Source organism: Eretmochelys imbricata, chromosome 9 (genome assembly GCF_965152235.1).
Source record: "Eretmochelys imbricata isolate rEreImb1 chromosome 9, rEreImb1.hap1, whole genome shotgun sequence".
In the NCBI taxonomy this organism is placed as follows: domain Eukaryota; kingdom Metazoa; phylum Chordata; order Testudines; family Cheloniidae; genus Eretmochelys; species Eretmochelys imbricata.
Window position 1 is genome coordinate 14699110 of NC_135580.1, and position 22647 is coordinate 14721756.

The 22647-nt window shown below is 37.7% G+C and overlaps 1 protein-coding gene across 7 annotated transcripts in view; it reads right to left on the reverse strand.

Annotated features, from left to right (window-relative positions):
• The window catches only part of NLGN1 (neuroligin 1), a 449301-nt gene that overhangs the window by 285890 nt on the left and 140764 nt on the right, over nt 1–22647 (reverse strand). For 3 of the 7 annotated variants that reach the window (XM_077826028.1, XM_077826026.1, XM_077826025.1), the window contains one exon: nt 7894–7953. The exons of 3 other annotated variants lie outside the window; for them this stretch is intronic. In XM_077826028.1, the coding sequence (XP_077682154.1) occupies nt 7894–7953 (60 nt within the window). Of the gene's footprint in view, nt 1–6759; nt 6792–7893; nt 7954–22647 lie in introns of all 7 variants that reach the window. One more of the 7 variants, XM_077826032.1, reaches the window with a different exon arrangement.

Below are 22647 nucleotides of genomic sequence, written 5' to 3' on the forward strand. Positions count from 1 at the left end.
ATCCGACAAATTCAGCATTAAACATTCATTATGAAGTCACGCTACTGGCTATTCTATTAATAGCTATTGGCTATTATGAAGCCATATTACTTCAACTATTTGTTGAATTACAAATTTCATTTTAAAGATTCTTCTTAGTGGGTCCGATAGCCATGCTGAGCTTCTGTGGAGGATTTTTAATAAATGCCAGATTTGCCCCTTAACTGTTTAAACTTGATTAACCATCATTTTATCAGAAATGGAAGAAATAAAGTGATGTAAAAGTTTATAATTAAATTGTTATTGATACATGTTTGGATTAATGATATTTTGATCTGATCTGCTACTAGCTTGTCATTTTCCATTGCCCAAGACAGCACACAACGTTGCATTCTAACATGTCTCCGAAGAGATTATGAAAATTAGCAGACTGAAGAGGATATTTAAAATACCAGAGTAAGGAAAAGGGAGTTCTCTCAATGTCCTGGCATAAAATTTGCTTTCTCTATGAAAGATAACCGTGTTCATTACAACAATATTCATGTTTTCTCCCATCCATGCTCTGTTTAATATCAGTGTGGAAAAGGCTCTCTTAGATTTATGAGTTATTCCTTTAATTTTAGGCACACTCAATGAAGCAGCCTTCAATAAAATTCTTCATACTTTTATCTGGAATCACGTCCCAAGTATGGCAAGGACAATGATGAGATCAGGCTGTTCAAACATAGGAGCTCCTTCATCTGTATTCGGTGACAATGGTCAACACAGATGTTTCTGTTTCTATAAGGGCAGCTATTGTTTAATTCTTGTGTTGTTTGTTTTGAAAAAAAAGTCAGTGTTCAAACTCCAGAAATGGGCTTTTCTATACTGCAAGTTCTAGAATAATCACTTATTTCAAAACCAAAAGGATGGTAAGAGGTGGCCCATGAAATAACCAGCCCTTCACCGAAGCACACAATAAATAATTTCCAATGTACCACTCTCAGAGTTTAAAGTTAAGAGGGCACATATCTTTTTCTGTCCAATGGAATTACATGCTTAGGTTTCAAACAGGGGTAGAGCAAAGTCCTTTCAGATTCATTAAAGCATTTATTTCAAATGGCTGTTTACACACAGCTTTTGCTTTCTATTTTTCTAGCCTGGATACAACTGAGGAAGCAATGATAAATTATTAATCTGAAATCACTAAATGACTGTTCACAGCAGAAACTGTACACTGTTAATTGTAGACTTGGAGGTAACACAGGGGGAGATTGTTTCAAATTCTTCTTTAATTAAAATTACATAGAATTAGAAGGCACCAACTGTGAACAGTAATGAAATCTTGGTAGTATTGTTCTGTTTATGTGGAAAATAATATTGGGGTATTTAGAGAAGAATGGGTGGCTTTTATCGGAAACAAACGATGAACTATACATTCATGAGCAAAGCAAAGTTCAAGGTCTAAAGAAAGGATTCTCTGATAAATTCAGCCGACATTATGCCTTTCTGTGATTTCCCTGTAAATATTATGCTTGAAAAGGTTAAGAACAGGCAAGCACTGCAAATTACTCTCCATTTATCTATATGCCACCATCAGATAAGACTAGATGCAATATAAATTTTCTCCACACTGCTTTGTCAAAGATCTTAACCTTGACTTAAGGGTAACCACTTCTTCTAGAAACTAAAGGTGGTGGTTGTGTGTGACTCACTCTCCGAAAGGGAAGTTTAACAGTGAACAAGACCGAGCCACACTTTTATCAAGCTCACCTGAGAGCAAACTCGAGATCCGCAGATGAAATACATACTAAGGCTCTAATCCTATATCAGGAGACAAGTTAGTTAATGGGAATCTGCACATGTGCAGAGTATGTGCCAGCAGATTAGAATGCAGAATCAGGTCCTCACTATGAATTGTAATTTAAAACAGACTAGATGTCCAATATTGCATTTCATGTGAAGTCAGTGGGAACTTTGCCTGAACAGGATTGGGGTACTTTATCCACATCTGGGTGTTTTTGAGAGGCGTAAACATTAGGGATAGATAGGAGTTGTTTAAGTGGGACAAGAGAATATTAGGAACTAGAAGTTAATAATTGAACTGGTATGAAATTCAGAAAGCAGCAATGTAGGCTGTAGGAAGAATCACTTCTTAATGAGTTCCATTAGACCTTGAAATATGTGGCCAAGGAACTGGTGTAAGCTCCATTGTTTGAGACCTTTAAAAGTGAGAGTGGACAAAGTACTAAAAATATTGTGTAAGGATAAATCTATATTGGTATGAAGAAGGATTAAGGGTGGGATTTTCAAAAGTTTTGGATTGGAGTTAGGTGCCCAACTCCCACTGAAATCAAATAGGATTTGGGCACTTAACTCCCTCAGCTACTTTTGAAAATCCCATCTAAATGACCTGACAGGTGTTTTCCATCTCTAACCTCTGAGCCAATATCAATCCATTGTACCAGAGTATTGCAGTGTGGTCAGTAAACTTCATGACATTAGAATATCTTCACTTTAACACATTGCAGTGTCTAGACAGAGGTCCAAATTCTACATTCAGGTATACCTTTGCAGCTTTCGTGAAATCAGAATTTGATTCTGAGTGACTCAGGGAATGGGTTTATCCACAGCGTACTCTGTTGAAGTCACCAGTGGTGGATTTGGCCACTAAGGGCCTGCTCCGTAACCCTTTCTCATGCTGAGTCATAGTTACTCATGTGAGTAGTCTCAGTGTGAATAAGGCCTGCAGAATCAGGTCACAAGTTTGGTATTTCTACCAGGAGTTTGGAGTTTCTGACAAGAAGTGTGAACATTTTCAAAAGAAATGTCTATGGGACATCTCCATTCAAAATCCTCCCTGACTTCAGGCATCTCACTCCCTTCATCTTTTATTCATACCTGTGTTTTGCCTTGATACCATGATTTATTTGGTCTTAAATTGCCAGCTGATAATGTCTAAGTAGACTGGAGTGGGTACATCTGATATTTATCTTATTTATATGGCCTATGTAATTACATGCTCTTATTATGGTTTCCATCATTCTCCAACCCCCATTCCTTCTTAATGTTTGTTACAACCACTTGTTATCTCTGCTCTTAATTAGATTAAATCATTCATGGAAGAGGCTGTCTTATTCTGTGTTTCCAGAGTGCACACTGGAGCATCAATTCTGAATGGGGTTTTGGAGCACTACAGTAATGCATAAAGAACAAATAACTAATTTCAAAAATAAAGTTCATAAAGTTTCATTTGTTCCAAGGGTCCTTTTAAAAGTCTCACTTTGACACTATAGAGATGTGTGACTTATTTACCATCTCAGGTCCATTTGGGTTGTGAACATGTTATTGTTGAAAACTGTTAAGAAGATTTTACAAGCAAACTAGCTGCTCAGGAATCCATGTACTTCTTACTTAGCAAGATTCTACATATGTACTGTTTTAGCTATTCCAAAATCTTTTTCTAACAAATTTTGCATAATGGGAACATGGCACTAGTCAATGAAACTATTTTCACAGTTTAAAATCTTCTTTGAAGCCATTTTACTTTGAGTTCAGATCTATGAGACGCTAAATACATCTATAGTTATTTTAATAGTGTAAGCCAGTGTCATTGAAAATCTCAGTATGCAAACTTCCATTAAAAATAATCACATCTTTTAGATGAGTTGTCAAATTGAAGGCCTGACAGCTTGTGATCATTAAAGAACCTATTGCACTTTTCTTAAGAGTGGGAGTGTTTAATCCTAATCCTAACGTTCTGGCAAAATTCCACCTCCTCTAATTACATTCAGCCTAAATACCACCTCAAATTTTAGTTGAATGTAGTATTCTTCTTCAGCTCCTATCTTAAGCTTTTGGGTCATTTCGCTGTACGCTGTTAAGCTGCTGGGTGCATTTCACCTGAGAGGTGGCTGCATTTAAGTGCTGGATGAAGTGATCCCTATATAGCAATTGCTGATTTTCAAATTGCTTTGATATCCTTCTTGTATGCACTGTATAAATGTAGCACTGTATAGATGTAAGAGATACAAAGTAGTATGAAATGCAAGAGTTGTAATTCTGATAGGTCTTTAATAGGTAAGCAGCAATATAAGGTTCTAATTAGAGAGGGACTCTGCAACCAAGTCAGTAATTTATAAACGACTCAAAGATGAAAGTACCGCAGAAACTGACAGAACCTTGACCATACTACCAATGGTTGGCAGGGATATAATTATAATGGAACCCAATAGAGCTGCTTACGTTAAGAGGCTGTCAGAATTTTTACTACCTATATTTTGAAGTGTTAGCAACATCATTGTAAAAATTAAATGTAGGTTGAACAGAAGTTCTCAGAGGGGGAAAATATTCACTGAAAAATTTAACATGCAAATAAAGTTTTAACTCTGAAATTTTGATGCTCATGGAATGAGAAACTAATATGCCTGGGTGACAGTGTGAGCAGGCACTGTGCTGTCTGTGTGTATCAGTCAAAAAAATCTCCATCCTAAATTGCAACATTTATGCTTTTCCAGCCTGGCTGGGACTGTAATTATGCTGAAGCATGTGGTTGTTTTGTGATATAGACAAATGTGTACTACTATATACTGTTCTCTAAAGTCATATGGTTTGAGTCATAGCTACCCAAGAGACTGCCTATCTTCTTGGGCTGCCATGGCAACAGAGATCAGCTGAGAGAGTTGAGTTAGCAGTCCCCTAGCTTACTTTTAAAACATTAGGGGCTGGTCGAGGGCTCTTCACCAGAAATACACAGTCCTTGAATTCACTTCCCTTCTTGGTACAACAGAGCTTCAGTCTGTTGATTTTCAGAACAGGATGCAATGTCTATCTCTTCTCCCAGACTTTGGAGAAAGTGGTGGAGAAGGGCTAGCTTTGGAGTCCTGGATTCCATTCCCTGCTCCCCCATAGACTTCCTGTGTCACCTCGGGCAAATCACTTAGCTTGTCCATGCCGTAGTTCCCCATCTGTAAAATGGGCAAGACACTTTTCTACCAGGGAGGTTGTGAGGATAAATACAGTAAAGATTTTGAGCTACTCTGATACCATGGTGATGAAGTGAGACAGAAACATAGGTGAGTTACAGAGTGTATGGGATTTCTGATGGATGAGAAGAGTCCATTGGTGACCGAGTTTTCATATGTTTGTACAGCACCTAGTACTCTGGGCCACAATTCCAGCTGAGGATATTACTAATAATTATTATAATGTATTTTACCAGAAGTGCCTAAAGGATAGGTACTTTTTAAAATAAATCCAGATTAAACTAAATTAATTTATGAACTAAACAAAAATAGGGGACTAGGATGAAAACATTCAAATCCTTTACATTTTTAACCCAAACCAGGTTTCCAGATCTGGGATGCTAGTTTATTCACTGCCTGAGAAACCCTTAGTTTAATGTTTGGTTTCAGAGTAGCAGCCGTGTTAGTCTGTTTCGCAAAAAGAAAAGGAGTACTTGTAGAACCTTAGAGACTAACCAATTTATTTGAGCATTAATAAATTGGTTAGTCTCTAAGGTGCCACTAGTGCTCCTTTTCTTTTTAGTTTAATGTTGTAACTACACTAGATTCTTACCCATTTGTCAGCAAAGGTTCAGATTCACTGATGCTACATGGATCACAGGTGTTTTTACAACGTCATGCACAGCTGTTGAGGTAGCTCAGTGGTAACACAAGTGTAGCTACCTAGTTGTTCAAAAACAGGCAAGAAAATGTCCAAGTGTAGACAAGGCAAGACTTTTAGTACAGCTCGTGTGAGACAGATGCTGGCCTGTTAAGACACAAAGGCTATACAGTTGCAAGAATGTAAACAAAATGGGAAAGCAAAGAAGTTTACATAACTTCTGATTTTGCACACATTTTACCCAGGACTTGAAAACACCTTCGTTTTTTAAACTGCAAATTTGCAGATCATTAGCCTGTAATGTGCACTAGTGCCTTTGGGTCTTCTGGAAACAAAAATGAAAAATGATCTCATTAAGGCTGGCCTAATGGTTGTAGCCCATACAGAAGACCCAAGTCTGATTACTAATCCCAGGCTCCTTTGTCCCTGGGCTGGCAATGATTGGGAATGCTGATGCTGTAGTAGTAATACATGGGACTGGGGATTATCTAATACTGTTTTATATTGAAATCTGCTGCTAATTAAAGTGAGAGACTGACTTCACAGGGAGTACTGTCCAGTCCCTTAAACCAGGTGGCTATGATCCAGGCTCTTGGTAAGTGCTCATTGAGCCTCTAAAGAAACATAGGCAAGGTCCTGTGCTCTTTGCAACACATTATACTTAATTATGTGGGAGGGACCGTACAATTACGGTCCCTCCCACATAATTAAGCAGATCTAGGGACGTGATCGTTCCCCTCTATTTGACATTGGTGAGGCCTCATCTGGAGTACTGTGTCCAGTTTTGGGCCCCACACTACAAGGAGGATGTGGAGAAATTGGAGAGAGTCCAGTGAAGGGCAACAAAAATGATTAGAGGTCTGGAACACATGACTTATGAGGAGAGGCTGAGGGAACTGGGATTGTTTAGTCTACGGAAGAGAAGAATGAGGGGGCATTTGATAGCTGCTTTAACTACCTGAAAGGTGGATCCAAAGAGGATGGATCTAGACTATTCTCAGTGATAGCAGATGACAGGACAAGGAGTAATGGTCTCAAGTTGCAGTGGGGGTGGTTTAGGTTGGATATTAGGAAAAACTTTTTCACTAGGAGGGTGGTGAAACACTGGAATGCGTTACCTAGGGAGGTGGTGGAATCCCCTTCCTTAGAAGTTTTTAAGGTCAGGCTTGACAAAGCCCTGTCTGGGATGATTTAGTTGGGACTGGTCCCTGCTCTGGGCAGGGGGTTGGACTAGATGGCCTCCAGAGATCCCTTCCAACTCTGTTATTCTATGATTCTATGAATTATGCAGCACAGCCCTCCTTGCCATGGCCAGCCCAAACTGAATAGGGTTTTTTGTGTAACTTATTTTTATATTTGCTTTTTGCTGCCCCTAAATGTTCAGTCCTCTGCAGATGTTTGCACTGACCACAAATAACTGTATTGCAGAATTTGTCAGGGGAAAGCTGGGGGTAAGGTTGGCATGTGGTTTGATATGTTGACGTCCTGGGTGGCTTTTTTGGAGGGTGGGGAAAAGGCAGTTCTTCTGTTTAGTGTTTGTTAAGGTGTTCAATAATGTCAGCCCAGACAACTGTAGATCTCTGTAATAGTAAAAACATAATGGACTGCATCCACTTGGTGAAGATCTGCTCAATTCCACTGAATTCAATGGAATGAGGCCAATATACAGCAGCTGAAAATCTGGCTAAAATTTTAGTGCCAGGCCTCTTGTCTGTGTGAGATTAGGTATATCTGAGTTTACATTTCTTGACATGATAATGGAGAAGGGAAGGGATTTTGTGCTTTTCTACTGCAAATTCAGTTGCTTGAGAGACACTTTATAAGAGTTTTCTAACATTTTTTCTTTATAAACACAATATTTTCTCTGTTTATCAAACTGAGATAAGTTGGTAAAAGAAACATCTTTGTATTTGGTGAAATATATAAATACAGAGGGTTAGAAAACATGCAAAAAGGTGTACAGAGAGACTTAAAAAAAAGTGTTAGTTCAAATAGTATGGACAAAATTCAGTCAAAAGGTGGGATGAAACATATCAAAAGTCCATTTCAAGAAAACAAAACCCCTCATCTTTAAATATTGTTACTCATTTGCATAAAAATGTAAAACTTAACAACATTCTTTCTTTTAAAAGAATTAAATATATATATATATATATATATATATAAAAACAACAAGCAAGAAGACAAAACACATCAAAAATGGGAATAAAAAAAATCTTCAAAAGACAAGAAGTTAAAAAAAAGAGGGGAGAAAAAGATTTTCAGGGATCCTTGTCATGCAAATCAGTTTGGCGGCAAAAAAAAAAATACCTTCATCTTCAGCACCGTCATTATCACCTAAATCATCTGTCTGTTTCTTTGTAAGGGGACCTAGGATTGAGAATGGAGAAAATGGAGGAAAAAAAAAAGACAATTCAAGAATACACAAGACTGAGGAAAAAAAATAGTCAATATTAAATTCCCAAGGATGTTTCAAGAAAAACATTTGTGGGGAGGTTCAACACACACATTTTTGTTTCATTTTTTTAAACTATATAGCAAAATCTCTCCTATAGGGTATGGCTATTAGAAACGTCTAGCAGGAGAGGCAAATAGTGCCTGATACTTTACATTAAAAAAAATAAAGAATTAAAGGAAATGTTTACTAAAAGCATACCCACCACAAACAAATAACCAGAAACTATATTTATCTCCTTCATTCTTAAATTTGAACAGGTGGTGACAATAACAAACTAAAACCAAATTAGCTCTCATATTTGATGAAATAATGTTGCTGATAAATATTTTGACAATTAGTGAAGAGAAAATTTTCTGTGACAAGTGAAGTCAAATTTCTGAGTCCAACAATTTTAGCTCCTGCTTAAAAAGGACAAGCATGGGTTTGGCTTTTTTGTTGTTGTTGACTCATTGATTATATTCCAATTTAATTACAGCTGTGGACTGAAAATTCCCTGTAACCTTTCTTTGACCATCTGCTGATATATTTGTTAAAAAATATGAAAGTCCCGAAGTGGGCTTTAGAAACAACGGCTGAAATCTTGGCCCTACTTAAGTCAATGGGAGCTACATTTTCCATTGACTTCAGTGGGACTAGGATGTCACACAGTCTATACAAAAATAACATTTAAAACAGAGGCTATTCCAGTCTCAGCATAGGCAGGGCAACTAACATCCTACAATCAATACTAAGAATAATGGAATTAAGGTTTAATAATTCCATTCCATATTCCATGCCAACACAAGTACCATTAACATGTAAGGAGATTCATCATCTCTTGCAACAGAAAAAAAATTGCCCTTCTCTCTTAGCAAGTAATAAAAAATACAGCAGAAGAAAAGTCAAAGGCCGTAATGAAAATATTTCCATATATCATGTATTCCACACACTTATGCACAAACACAAGACAGTTGGAACTCAGTATTATCTTTCCTTTTTTCAGAGCTATCCAATTTCCATGACATTCTGTAATTTGCATGCAAAAAAAGCAATCAGTACAAACACAGGACTCAAGTTAAAAAACGCAGCCATGCACATAGTAGAAAACAAGAACTTTCTCATGCATAAAACAGACAAAAACAAGAATAAAGATGAAACGTGTGTCTCAATATCTATTGTACATGTAGGCAAGAGGCACGCATTAACTTTAAGCACATTGAACAATGAAGTAGTGTTAAAACATTTGTATTTTAAAAAGCTCCATCTACTTCTGTTATGTTACAGGATATTAGTAATTCAACATTAAGCCTGTAATCTGTACAAAGAACACTACAATTCTGATTAGTGCACTTAAACAAAAAAAATCTGAAAATGTTGTTTGTATTGAACCAGGTGCATATGTTTGACAACATAAATAATCCAGGATGTACCATTAAATTTTAGTTGTGAATTTTGAAACCGGACCATATAGTTGAAAACCACAGCTGAATACCTTAATTACTGCATCAGTCAGGAGAATAGTTTCAAGCTCATTCTAAATACAAAACACTGGAATTATACATCATAAATTCAACAACAGAATTTTACAATTACACCTGCAAGCAATCATTCTGTTTAATTCAGAACCTTGGTGAATGCAATAGCTCCTGCTAATGGAAATCCTCAATATAATCGCTACAAAATATGATATCTACATAATGTGACCCTATCTAAATGCAGGTAGCACCCTAATGATTTGCTGCTATCATTCTCACACCAAAACTACTATACTCCCGAAAAAGGACAAAACCACTAAGTATAGCAAGGAAACTAGAAGATCATTCACTTAAAGGTATGTTTTCAGCAAAGCATACAGGGAAGAATGAACTATTACCAGTTCTAAGAGATATGCATATAGTAACCAGGAATGACATGTTACAGTTAAAAATATGTATTCTTTTTAAGGGTTTCTTGACAACGTTATGTTAAAAGGAGTGACCGACAGGCAAACCTAGAGACATCTGGAAAGACAAATGTCTCATGTATTTCTGTAAATAAATTGGGTAGAGGGAAAGTTCTCCTTCTCAGAAAATATTTAATTGCAAATTGAAAGATGACTAATCCCTTATTATAAGGCATGTCCCTCATATGGTACATTGTGTTTCATATTTGTCTAAAATCAATATAATCCCACATCTTAACAGCAGTCATACAAAGAATCAAACACTGTTATGTAAAGTTATGATCTTGTGCTGCAAAATGACACACAGTACAGCGAAACATGTCCCTTACAAATAAGCTTAGCCTCTATTTTTCAACAAGTTGTCTTTTGTTTCTTTGAAACGTAGGTGGTCACTTTGCTGGTCAGCTTGCTACATGGCCATATGCAATACACACAGATCCCAATAACAGTGGGAAACACACTGTTAATGGAATCAAATGATCCTGAACACACTTCAGGCTAGCATAGTTTAACATGGTTTGTCTTCCAGTGTAGTCCAGGAATCCCAGATTTACATTTAAATTCTATCAAGTCTAAAATAAGAGGCTCAACTAATCTCCCCTCCTGGTGGGGAGAATTCAATCATACCATTGCCCTCCCTCCCCTGGATATTCTTCCAAGATAGATAGTAGGTTTGATTTCTAGCATGACCTGGCCCATTCCTGCAAACCTTATTGGCTGCAGCATCCACTTTGGCAATGGCCCTCAGAGCAACAAATGCCTACCTCTTTGGATATACTTTCTGCCATGGGAGATCTACTTCCTGAGGCCACTGATGTGGTTGAAACCTAGGTCATGGTATCACAGTGTAGAGAGGCTTCTGTGATGATCGGTACTTTCCTACCTCTCAGGATGTATTGCAAGGCATCATTAATGTTTGTAAATGCTCTGTAGTCCTTGGATGAAAGGTTTGTTTAAGTACTATTGGTCATGTGACTGTCCTAACCATTAAATTGCAAAAGAAAGGCACTGTAACCTTAAAGAAACAGTGGCAATTTTTTGTTTGGATATCTATGTTAGGTACTTATAAGGCCCCCATAACCATAGTACCTGAGGCTAGACAATAGGATAGCCTTCTGAAACACCAAAAGCAGTAGTAGAGTAGCATAGACTTGGCTTTCCTTTGCTTCAGCACTGCTTCTCATTCCAATATAGTAAATAATGTTGACTATTTCCTTATTCTCAGGAATAATAGACTCCACTGATTAATAATATTGTTGTGTCTGCCTACTAGGTTAACTTTATAAGATAAGGGTTCAAACCTGCAGTCCTTAAACAGGAAAAACTCCCACTGAAGTCAATGTGAGTTCAACTCAGGCAGCAAGAAAATAAATCCTTATGGAAAAATCCTACAGACTGCAGCAGTCAAGAATATCCCTTCAATAAAAAATTTAAACAAGATCTGGAATTGTATAGCAGGGACTTAATTCTTAGTTAAGTTCAAATAAATATTTATAGAAAGTTTATGTTTATTCACCTATACCTTTGCCAAAAATAATTTCTACAGCCATTTATTCACTATTAGATTCTATGGGGTTTTTCCATTGGGGAAATAATTGGTTTTGATTTTATATTTCGTGCAGGTGCTAAAAGCTAATTAAACAGAATTCACTAAATGGTAGCGAGACAGGGGAGACAGAGCAGAATAAAATAAAGCTTCTTAACTTTCCAGAATTATTTCTTATGGCACCAGACTACTACATTTTTCTATATAAGTGGCTTTATATCTGCTTTTTCATTCCGTTGTTCCACTTTTGCCTCTTAATATCCTTGATGAATGCTCACTAGTTCCTCTTATTTTTTCACTCATTCCACCTAACCCTTGTGCATCCATTAAGAAAAAAAATCCTTTTATTATGTTTATAAAATAGCCTTCAAATATAAAGAGCAGCTCACTGTTCTGGACCAAGTTGTAACTATCATTGCTGCATCTTTTTAATGCCATAAATGTTACCTATTGGCACACAGAGCAGGTATCTTAAATTATGAAAAAAGACTGAAACCTCTAAAATGCTGATGCAGGAGTGATTTATTTTATCACAAAACTCTATAGGGTTTGAGTACCTTCATTTAGATGACTATTGTACCTGGCTTAGATAGTCTGTCCCATAACTTGAAATGGGTGAAGGTGGTTTTAACAATGGAACAATATGGGTACTGCCAAGATTCATTCAATGGGCTACATTTAGTTCTGGTTCCACATTAACTGCTCCATACCTGTTACAATATTATGATATATTTACCTTTAATTTACGTGAGTTTCTATCCATCTACCACTATGCCTTCATCAATAGCATAGAAGTTTTGATTGGACATTTAAAGATCTATGAAATAAAATTGTATTTGTTCATTTTAGACATTTGGGGCTATAATATCCAAGGTTTTGTTGGATCAGATGTCATTTTGGAACATTAGGTGACATGGATTCCAACTAGAGTAAATTCAGATTATTTTTTTTAAATAACATTGGTACTTTTCAGGTTTAATGATTTTTTTTAAATTTAATTTGGGGATAGTATCAACCTCCTAAGACCTTTACACTCCATTATACTCATTGCTTGCAATTCTAAAATCAGACATATGTTTACATATTCATACAAGTCTTTATGACAGCTGCCTGCATAAGTGTTATGAAAAATTGGAAAGATCCATTATGATGGTCATTTACTGAATGGTGGTATAAAATAATTTTATTAATTTAAAAAAATAAAAATAAAATAAAAAAAACCATGAAAAGCAGCTAGGGGGAGAAACATAACCAGAATTTCTTTGGGAGGAGATTTTCAGAGGCACAAATGACCCTAACTTGGAGCTAGGCTCCTAACTGCTGCCCACACTGCAGTGGGGGTGTGTGATTGCAGCAAGTGTTGGCATACCCAAGCTAGCGTGGGTGCTAACAGCAGTGAAGCTCTGGCAGCATGGACTTCAGTGTGGGCTGTACAACCTTGGGTGTGGACCTCAGCTACTTATTATTGGTACCACTGCTATTAGAACCTACACCTGTATAGCGTGGTTTTGCCAGCTGCTAACCCCTTTCTTCATTGGTTTCAGAGTAACACCCGTGTTAGTCTGTATTCGCAAAAAGAAAAGGAGTACTTGTGGCACCTTAGAGACTAACCAATTTATTTGAGCATAAGCTTTCGTGAGCTACCTGTCTTGTATGATTGTTTACTGTAATTACTTTAATAAAAAACCAGCAACACTGTCTGGCACTTATTACTGCCTTCAAAACCCACCTTGACTCTCCCTACTTGTCAACTCTTGTCTTAGTTTAGGTCCCCCACTCCATATTCACTCCTACTCCAATGATGTGAGCTTCAAATGCCCATTCATCAGCTTCTCAGACAATCATTTCTGTGTTGTCTTCCACGCTGCTCCTTGAAAAAGATTAAAATGCTTCCTGGACTTATCCATAAAGTTCCTGCCCTCTACACACAAAAATAACCACTGAAGACTCACCTATGAGAAACTTACTGACATTGACAGGTTTCAGAGTAACAGCTGTGTTAGTCTGTATTCGCAAAAAGAAAAGGAGTACTTGTGGCACCTTAGAGACTAACCAATTTATTTGAGCATGAGCTTTCGTGAGCTACAGCTCACTTCATCGGATGCATACCGTGGAAACTGCAGCAGACTTTATATATACACACAGAGAATATGAAACAATACCTCCTCCCACCCCACTGTCCTGCTGGTAATAGCTTATCTAAAGTGATCATCAGGTTGGGCCATTTCCAGCACAAATCCAGGATTATCATGCACATTGTGTAAAGAGTTGTCACTTTGGATGGGCTATCACCAGCAGGAGAGTGAATTTGTGTGGGGGGGTGGAGGGTGAGAAAACCTGGATTTGTGCTGGAAATGGCCCAACCTGATGATCACTTTAGATAAGCTATTACCAGCAGGACAGTGGGATGGGAGGAGGTATTGTTTCATATTCTCTGTGTGTATATATAAAGTCTGCTGCAGTTTCCACGGTATGCATCCGATGAAGTGAGTTGTAGCTCACGAAAGCTCATGCTCAAATAAATTGGTTAGTCTCTAAGGTGCCACAAGTACTCCTTTTCTTTTTACTGACATTGGTGCACTTGAGGAGTAAATAGATTAGATTTTACATGTCCTATTTATTCATATTTTCTAATTAACTGTATAATTGTTGCTCCTCCCATCTGTTTTCTTTTCTCTCTTTAGACTGCAAGTACTTTTCTGTATGTACCACAGAAATAAAATAAATACTAAAACACAAAAGACAAAAAATTGTTAAGATCCACACTTCCTGCTTTCCTCAAGCCTTTCAGCTCCCTTCTCATAGATACAACCTGATCCTGCTTAAAAGCCCATTTCCAAATGTTCTGTCCAGAAGAGGGCTTCAGATATAAATGAGGTATGATAAGGAACTGGGTTCCATTTTTGACCGCTGCAATTGCTATTGGACCATATGATTGTGTGCATTTCAACTGTTCATACAAACAAACAAAAAAAGATTATGGCATCATTAGTCTCTACAGAAGCTACGTTTCTTTGTCTTCGTTTCCACAGAGCCTAATTCTCCTCTAATGAACCTTATAGAACCTTTTTTCAGCTAGGCTAAGGCTTTTCTGAGCAAGTACTGTAGTTACACCTGCAGGTACAAAAAAAATAGGCACAAAATTAATTTACTAATTGCACCCACAACAAGGAACCCACTTTCTGTGAAAGCTTACCTGTTTAATTGCATACTCTTCAATCACCAAACAGGCTATCCTGGCACTGCTTACCTACCCACTGCTATATTTCTTTACACCAACATGCTGCTGAGTAGTTAGGATGGGATACCTAATCCTGCAACCTCGACTTTCATGAATAGTCACACTTGAGTCAATGGGTTAGATCCTGATCTCTGTTTACCAGTGTAAGTAAATTCCAAATGTATATGGGTGTAAGTGACATCAGAAATGGGTACAGTGGTGCTACTCATCTGAATAAATTTTGCAAGAGCAGGTACACTGGCAATATGCAATTTTATTTTATTTTGCTTATGACATTGCTGTGAATATTTTGTATGGAGCCAACTATAAATCCTTATCGGATTATAATGAAAGTATATATCAGGCATTGTGGCCATCCAAGGCTTTCCTTTACATAGGAGGCAGCCATTTAAAAAAAAATACCAAAAATCACTTTTATCCTAGCAAATAATTAAGCTTATGCAGAATAGCTTAGCAAGCAGTCTCCTCATTAGTGAGACATACAGAGGAGCATTCTATTTAGGGGTGGCAAATATTCTATTCCCAGCACAGTGCAGCAGCCAAATGTGTCACTTTGTGGAGACGTGGCTGGAACACACTGCATGCTCTCAGACCAGCCAACAAGTCTAGTACTTTTAGAACACAATGTTTAAATTAATGGGCAATGCGCTGCATTTAAATGAAGGCCCAAACACTGGGCATGCGAGTCCCATGGATTTTGCTGGGACTATTTATGCCATTAAAGTTCCTCATGTGTCTAAGTACCTGCAGGATCAGTCTCTATCATCAGAAACACCTAATAAATATTCCATGGATTGTGATAGCACTTACAAAATGTGTCAAAATTCCAATTAAATCTTATTTTCGTAGTCATGATCACTGCTTTCTGGTAATAAGTTAGATAACTATCAATCTTTTTTTATTCCGGGTACTAATGTTCATAAAACGGACCGGAAGAATGAGGAAAAAAATCTGATAGTCTGGCAATCAATCTTTCTGGCTCATTTGAGTACTGGAAATCACACATACCTATTGTAACTTCTTAGCCACATTGGCCTCCATCACATATACCAGATGTCAATGCAAAAGGGAAAAATATCAGGGTAAAAAAAACCATTAGGGTTAGAGTCTATGAGCTTGGTTCACTCCCAATGGCATAGGGGGATGGAATAGGCACTTGGGATAAGGTCGCAGTAGTGCTGCCCCTCCCATATGGATTTCATTGGGAGGAAGGGGGAGCAGCTTTAAATTACATTGGGGCTACACAGGAAACTAGGGAGAAAAAAAAATCAAGGCAATTAACAAAAATGATGGCTGGATAAGGCTAAAATACAAAACCTCAATGTCAGATAATCTAAGGTTGAGGATGGAATGCCAGTCTCTGAACTATAACTTTTATTTCATAGATTTCCCATTGTAACAAGATGACCATTATTTATACTGTTTTTACACATTCTATACAGTAAATCTCAGTGATAACAATAAAATATAGTTATTGTTTCGACAATAGTTGGTTTTACAGCATTTACCAATCATAATCCCACTCCTTAATCCATGCAGCTTTTAACATTTAACTTGCATTAATAATTCACTTTGTTTTACAAATATTCATATTCCAGATATGACACTCCGCTATAATGAATTCATTCTTCCACAGCTGCTCTGCCAGCTGAATTGAAAGTGCATGAAACAATTTTCTGTGTTCATGAGTAATGACTAGGGCCTAGATCCTGCAAAGACTTATACATATACGTAACTTGAAGCATCTTAATAAAATCATTGAACTCAACAGGCTAAATGTTCAGTTAATATAAAATTGGTGTAGCTCCACTGTATTTGATGGAGCTGTACCAATTTGCATTCCGAAGATTTGGGTCAACAAGTCAACTCATGTGCTTAAAGTTTCGCACACACACACAAAAGTGTTGGCACGATTGGGCCTTTAATTGAAGGGTCAAATTTATGCCAGACAAAACCCCATGGAGTTACACTAGGGATGAATCTGGTCCATTACTGGACTTTTAATTGGCAGCAAATAGTATTGAAGGTACTCAAATAGCACATACTAGATGTGACATAACTCCAAATTGTCTACATTACAAATATATTCTTCTTTATTCTATTTGGAATCTAGATGGCATACTAAACTCTTGTTACAAATCTCAGTTAAGTTCCTCTAGAATTGTAAGAAGGATATGAACTCTCTTTATTCTATAAGCTTCCTAAAGATCTTATTCAGCTTATGTGGTTGAACTGCAAGTTTGGAGTTCAAAGGTCCACAATTCAAATCCCAGCAGAAGAAATTGGCCACACTGTCATCTACCAATATTCAAATACTTTCACTTTTTTCAAAGGTCTCCAACATTCATGCTGCAATGGCTGATTTAAGTGTGTGAAGCTTTCACAGCATAAGAATGTACAAAGGGATACTGTTGCTACTGAGGAAGCTTCACTGCTTGACACCAGGTCATGAAGTCACCACCAACCTTAAGCTATGTTGCCAGACAATACCCACTGCTACCATCTGCCCAGAATACCTAAATAAATTTAGTACAACCAGTTTAAAAATTGACATGCAAGGCCTAATTTTTACTATACTGGGGAGAATCATGAAGTGTAATCAAGCATGGCAGGCCCAGAATTTAGCATAAAAGTACAAGTTTGTCAAGTCATTGTGACATTACTCATCATGGACCCAACTATACTTCCTTCAAAAGAATCAACTTTAGTTAAGGTAGTACACCAGTTCTATAGGCCTGGACTATGACGAGAGATCCATATGCACAACAATAATCTCTTGGGACCAGATTCTGGTAACCTTCTTCATGGTGGGTGGCACTATATTCCACAAGTAACCCCATTAATTATAGTAGTTGTTACAGTGGCTGTGTAGTTGATCTGTGGCACAGCTGGGACTAGAACCAGGCCCTAGATACTGGAGTTAACCGCTGCCCATGAAAAGTAGCCATGTAGAAATAACTGCACATTACAGAGCAAATCAAATTAATCTATAATATTTTCACAAAGTAACCATGAATTATAATTGAGAATAAAGCATTATTAGGCATGAATTAAGTTCTGCCCAGATCTGCCACTTAGACCACATCCTTCCAGGCGTGTGTTGTCCACTATAACCTGTGTACTGTTTATAATGCACGATCTCTGAGAATGTAAGGGCTGATGTAATCAAATAATTACAGGTAAACCCTCATTATCTAGCTATCTCAGAGGGCATCCAAAATCATTGAATAACCAGGCCTTTTGTAGTAGCTGTAAAGGGGGCCTGCGGGTGTTGCTTAGATAGCATCTTTGCCTGGCCCACCACAGGAACATACAATAGGTCGGTGGGCCAGGAGTTTAAAGGGAACGATCTGCTAGCCCGGTGGCCCATTCACTCACATCAACCCCAGCTGAACAGCTTCCCTGCAATGGTGTGCATAGCTCAAAGAGCATGGGAGCTGCCTTGCCCTCTGCTACTCCATCCCATTCCTCTGTCGCAGAGACAAAACGTAGGGAACAGCAGCCCTGGAAAGCTTTGTTGATATTTTAGCTATTGACCTGCAGGCCACATAGCAGAATCCAAATACATCTTTAAAATTCACCCAGCACAGCACTTCAAAAGCCAGTACTGTACTGGGAATATATTGATATTGTTGGAGGGCATGCAGCTTGTTGTTAAGGGAGGAAAGCTCTAACCTTTAGGGAGAAAGGCACTCCTTCACTTCTCTGCTCTCAGCCAGTGGCTCTCAACCTTTCCAGATGACTGTACCCCTTTCAGGAGTCTGATTTATCTTGTGTACCCCCAAGTTTCACCTCATTTAAAAAGTACTTGCTTACAAAATCAGACATAAAAACACAGAAGTGTCACAACACACTGAAAAACTGCTTACTTTCTCATTTTTACCATATAATCATAAATTAAATAATTGGAATATAAATATTGCACATTCATTTCAGCGTATACTATACAGAGCAGTATAAACAAGCCATTGTCTGTATGAAATTTTAATTTGTACTCACTTCTCTAGTGCTTGTTAGGTAGTCTCATAAAACTAGGCAAATATCTAGATGAGTTGATGTACTCCTGGAAGACCTCTGTGTACCCTCAGGGGCACATGTATCCCCCAGTTGATAGCCACTGCTGTAAGCCTTTCCCAGGACAGCAAATTTGGGAATTATATGGTGCAAAGAGACTTCTGTGGAACCCCTGTGCCACAGTGAGTTTCACCTTGAATAACTCTAGTTTGTTTCAGTTAGACACCATACACCATGGTGTGTGAATGTATTTATGCACCTGTACACACATGGACATACAACCACACCTTACGTGTTGATTGTTTTCCTAAATTGTGAGCTTTTCAAGACAGAACCTGTGTTTACCCGTTCATGTAGATAGCATCTAGCACGCTGCGAGTGCTACCAAAAGAAAAATTATGAATGCTGAAAATAAAATCAAAACCTCATACTAATAATCTATTGTTCAGTGGGCACCATTCACACAAGTTTGTTGCATTATAAAATAGTAACACTTCAACTTAAATGTTTCTCCATAGTTCAAAGGATTTAAGGGCATCCTTACAATATTCCTTAATTGGGACATTGGCAGCTAGCTAAATTAAACATAATTATAATTGCCCTCATTACCACGCCTTTTGACAGAATCAAAGTGCATAGCTCTCAAGAACAGTGGTGGGAAAGTTCAGAGGGCAACATATATTTCAAAGGCTATCTAAAGAAGTATGAGACATGGGGAGTTGCACCAATCTTCTTATACGTATATACAGACTTTTTAGAGGAGCAAAGTTTTTAGGCAGGAAAATTCAAAACATCTTGGCACTGGAGTGACATTGAACAAGAATAGTACAAGCAGTGTTTGAAGATTAGAAGGATCAAATACATGTCATAAAAGAGTCATTTGCATTCTGACATGTTTTCAACATTAGCGTAGCTCTTGTTTTGAAACTACCATTCACTTGTTCTGCATGTTATATTAAGCATTCCCATACGGATACATAAAGCTCTTATACTGAATGAAGCATGAAAAGAAATCAGCACAGCATTTCTAATGCAGTGGAACTAAAAGACAAGCACAGAGTCTGAGGCCATGCATTTAGACAGCTGCAGTGGACTCCTACACAGGAAAAGAAGGTTCAAAACAGATGTAAACAGAAGCCTTCTTCACCCACTTACTATTTAATAGCTGAAGTTCGCTGAAGTTAGCGAACAGGAAATGGCCAATAAAAATAGACAGACTCACAAAATGTCACGTCTAGGTACACAGAATAGTTTTTGAAAAGTACATCAAGTTTAAGAGCAAAATGTCAACATGGCCCTTGCTTCCACTCTCACAGTACTCATTAAGGTGAGAGTTGACAGGCTGGGGACAACATAACCTGTCTAATTCTTATCTAGTGACAATGCCAACACTCTGTGGAGAAAGGCAGACAAAATGCATGCCAGATACAAATGTAAGGTTTCCCAGCATTTGACAGACTCTTTTCTCAATTCAAGATTCTCCCCCCACAGACGTACTTATTTTTAGTATACCGTATGGACATAATTAGCAAAATTACTACACTGGGATTTTTAAAAACAGGTAATAGATTTTATAGTGAGTGTTTTACAGTAAAGAAGTATTTTGTTCATAAGGCACGTGTGTAGAGCTCTTACATAAAGGTTTAAGAACCACCTTGACGGATACAAAAACTTGAAACTTGCAGATACTGAAAACTTGAAACTTATACAGCAGCTGTGTTTTGATGCAGAAAAATATATTTGATCCCAAACTGAATTTCTTAAAACTCTGGGCCTCAAAAGGTAAAAAGTTACCTGTGAAAAAATATTAAATCATTTGATCTTCTGAAAAGGAGAGGGATCTAAGGTAAGGCAATTCTTTCAATAATTTTTAATCTGTTTACTGGATCACTAGAGACAATACAGGATAAGAGGCTGTGAGCTGTCGAAAGATCTATTGATTTCATATTGCAATGACATCCCCTCCACCCTATTGGTTCTCTCTCCTCCTCCTTCTATTGTAATAAAATATATAAATATTTTTAGAAGAGTTTTTCTCTTCTTTGCCTACTTTGTATAATTTTTAAAGATAATTTAAGCCGTTCAAAACTCTAGACATTGGCATTTCATTATTTTGTGAATATCAGAACATAAAACCTTTTTAAATGACAGAATGCCTTTGATAGCAGATCTGTCACATTTTTTCCAGTTCAACTCTATGGGGCACGCTTTCCTTTCATCCCCACTGAAAGAAGACAGGGGAACTATCATGAAATCAACAACTGTATTTCATATTTGGATAAAGAACATTGGACTGAATCTTCGTGTCTAATCTGGATTTAATTTTAAGGGTGAAAGGAATTGCAGAGCCACTGAAATAATCCAAAAAGAAAAGGAGTACTTGTGGCACCTTAGAGACTAACCAATTTATTTGAGCATGAGCTTTCGTGAGCTACAGCTCACTTCATCAGATACATACCGTGGAAACTGCAGCAGACTTTATATATACACAGAGAATATGAAACAATACCTCCTCCCACCCCACTGTCCTGCTGGTAATAGCTTATCTAAAGTAATCGTCAGGTTAGGCCATTTCCAGCACAAATCCAGGTTTTCTCACCCTCCACCCCCCCACACAAATTCACTCTCCTGCTGGTGATAGCCCATCCAAGGTGACAACTCTTTACACAATGTGCATGATAATGAAGTTAGGCCATTTCCTGCACAAATCCAGGTTCTCTCACTCCCTCACCCCCCTCCAAAAACCCACCCCCATACACACACAGACTCACTCTCATGCTTTGTCGTTAATGTGTTTGTTAATTTCTTTTTTTATTTTGCAGTGAACTCAGTGCTAGTAAAATATGCTCAAGACAAACCCCTGCAGATTGAAGGTGTTTTTTTTTTTAAATCCACAGAATATGTACAGCATGGGCAGCAGCACTGTAAACAGTTCCCTTACATATTAGAGAAGAATAATTCCCTTCATTGCAGGAATTACTGAGTGAAATTCTATAGCTTGTTTTAAGATCATGGTCAGGCTAGCTGATCACAATGGTCCCTTCTGACCTTAAAAACAAATCTATACGTTTTCTCATGTGTCCTTGAAAATGTATTTCATCCCTGAACAGCAGGAACCACATTGAAGGGGTGAGGACAGAGCACTCAACCCGCTGATTCAGTCCTCAACCCTAGTGGTGAGACTGCAAACAAGGAAGCCAGTTAAGATGATGATTGTCAGACAACTATTAACTGGACCAAAACCTGTTCATTTCACACAGGCCACTAAGAACCTGTTTGAATCTACTGAGCTGTGCTGGATTTGAATGGATGAACTTGAGCTGACAGGGTCCATAACCCACCATTAATCCCTGTACCATCCAGTCACCCTGGAGATGGTTTCAATATACTAGATAAATATCCTATGGATTCACTTCTAGATCCAAATTGTGCGTTGGCATAAGCATGGATATCAATGGGAACGGCACCCATTTGGAATGGGAATTGCAGCACTGAGTTTTGTTCCCAACTTCCTGAGCTGTACAAAAAACTTGTGATCTCATGCAGTCATAGTAATAATGTGCATTCTATCCTCTTAATATGGCAAACAGAGCTTATAAAACCTCTGGGACAAACCTTTACAGTGTGACAAAAAAAGACAAGCATCACTATGTAAACTGACTTCTGACCAACTTAGAACAGGACAAGATGTTTTGGAAAGTATCTTTGCTAAAATATATCTATACTTTTGCATAGTCAATTTCATAAGTACTACATACACCATAAAGGACAAAAAATGCTTATTAACAGGCATGCAACAATGATACACTAGCAATTTCTTTTGTGCTACAATTTGATCTGACAAGACTTCCTCCCAGCTGAAGTTGCATTACACTTTGCCATTT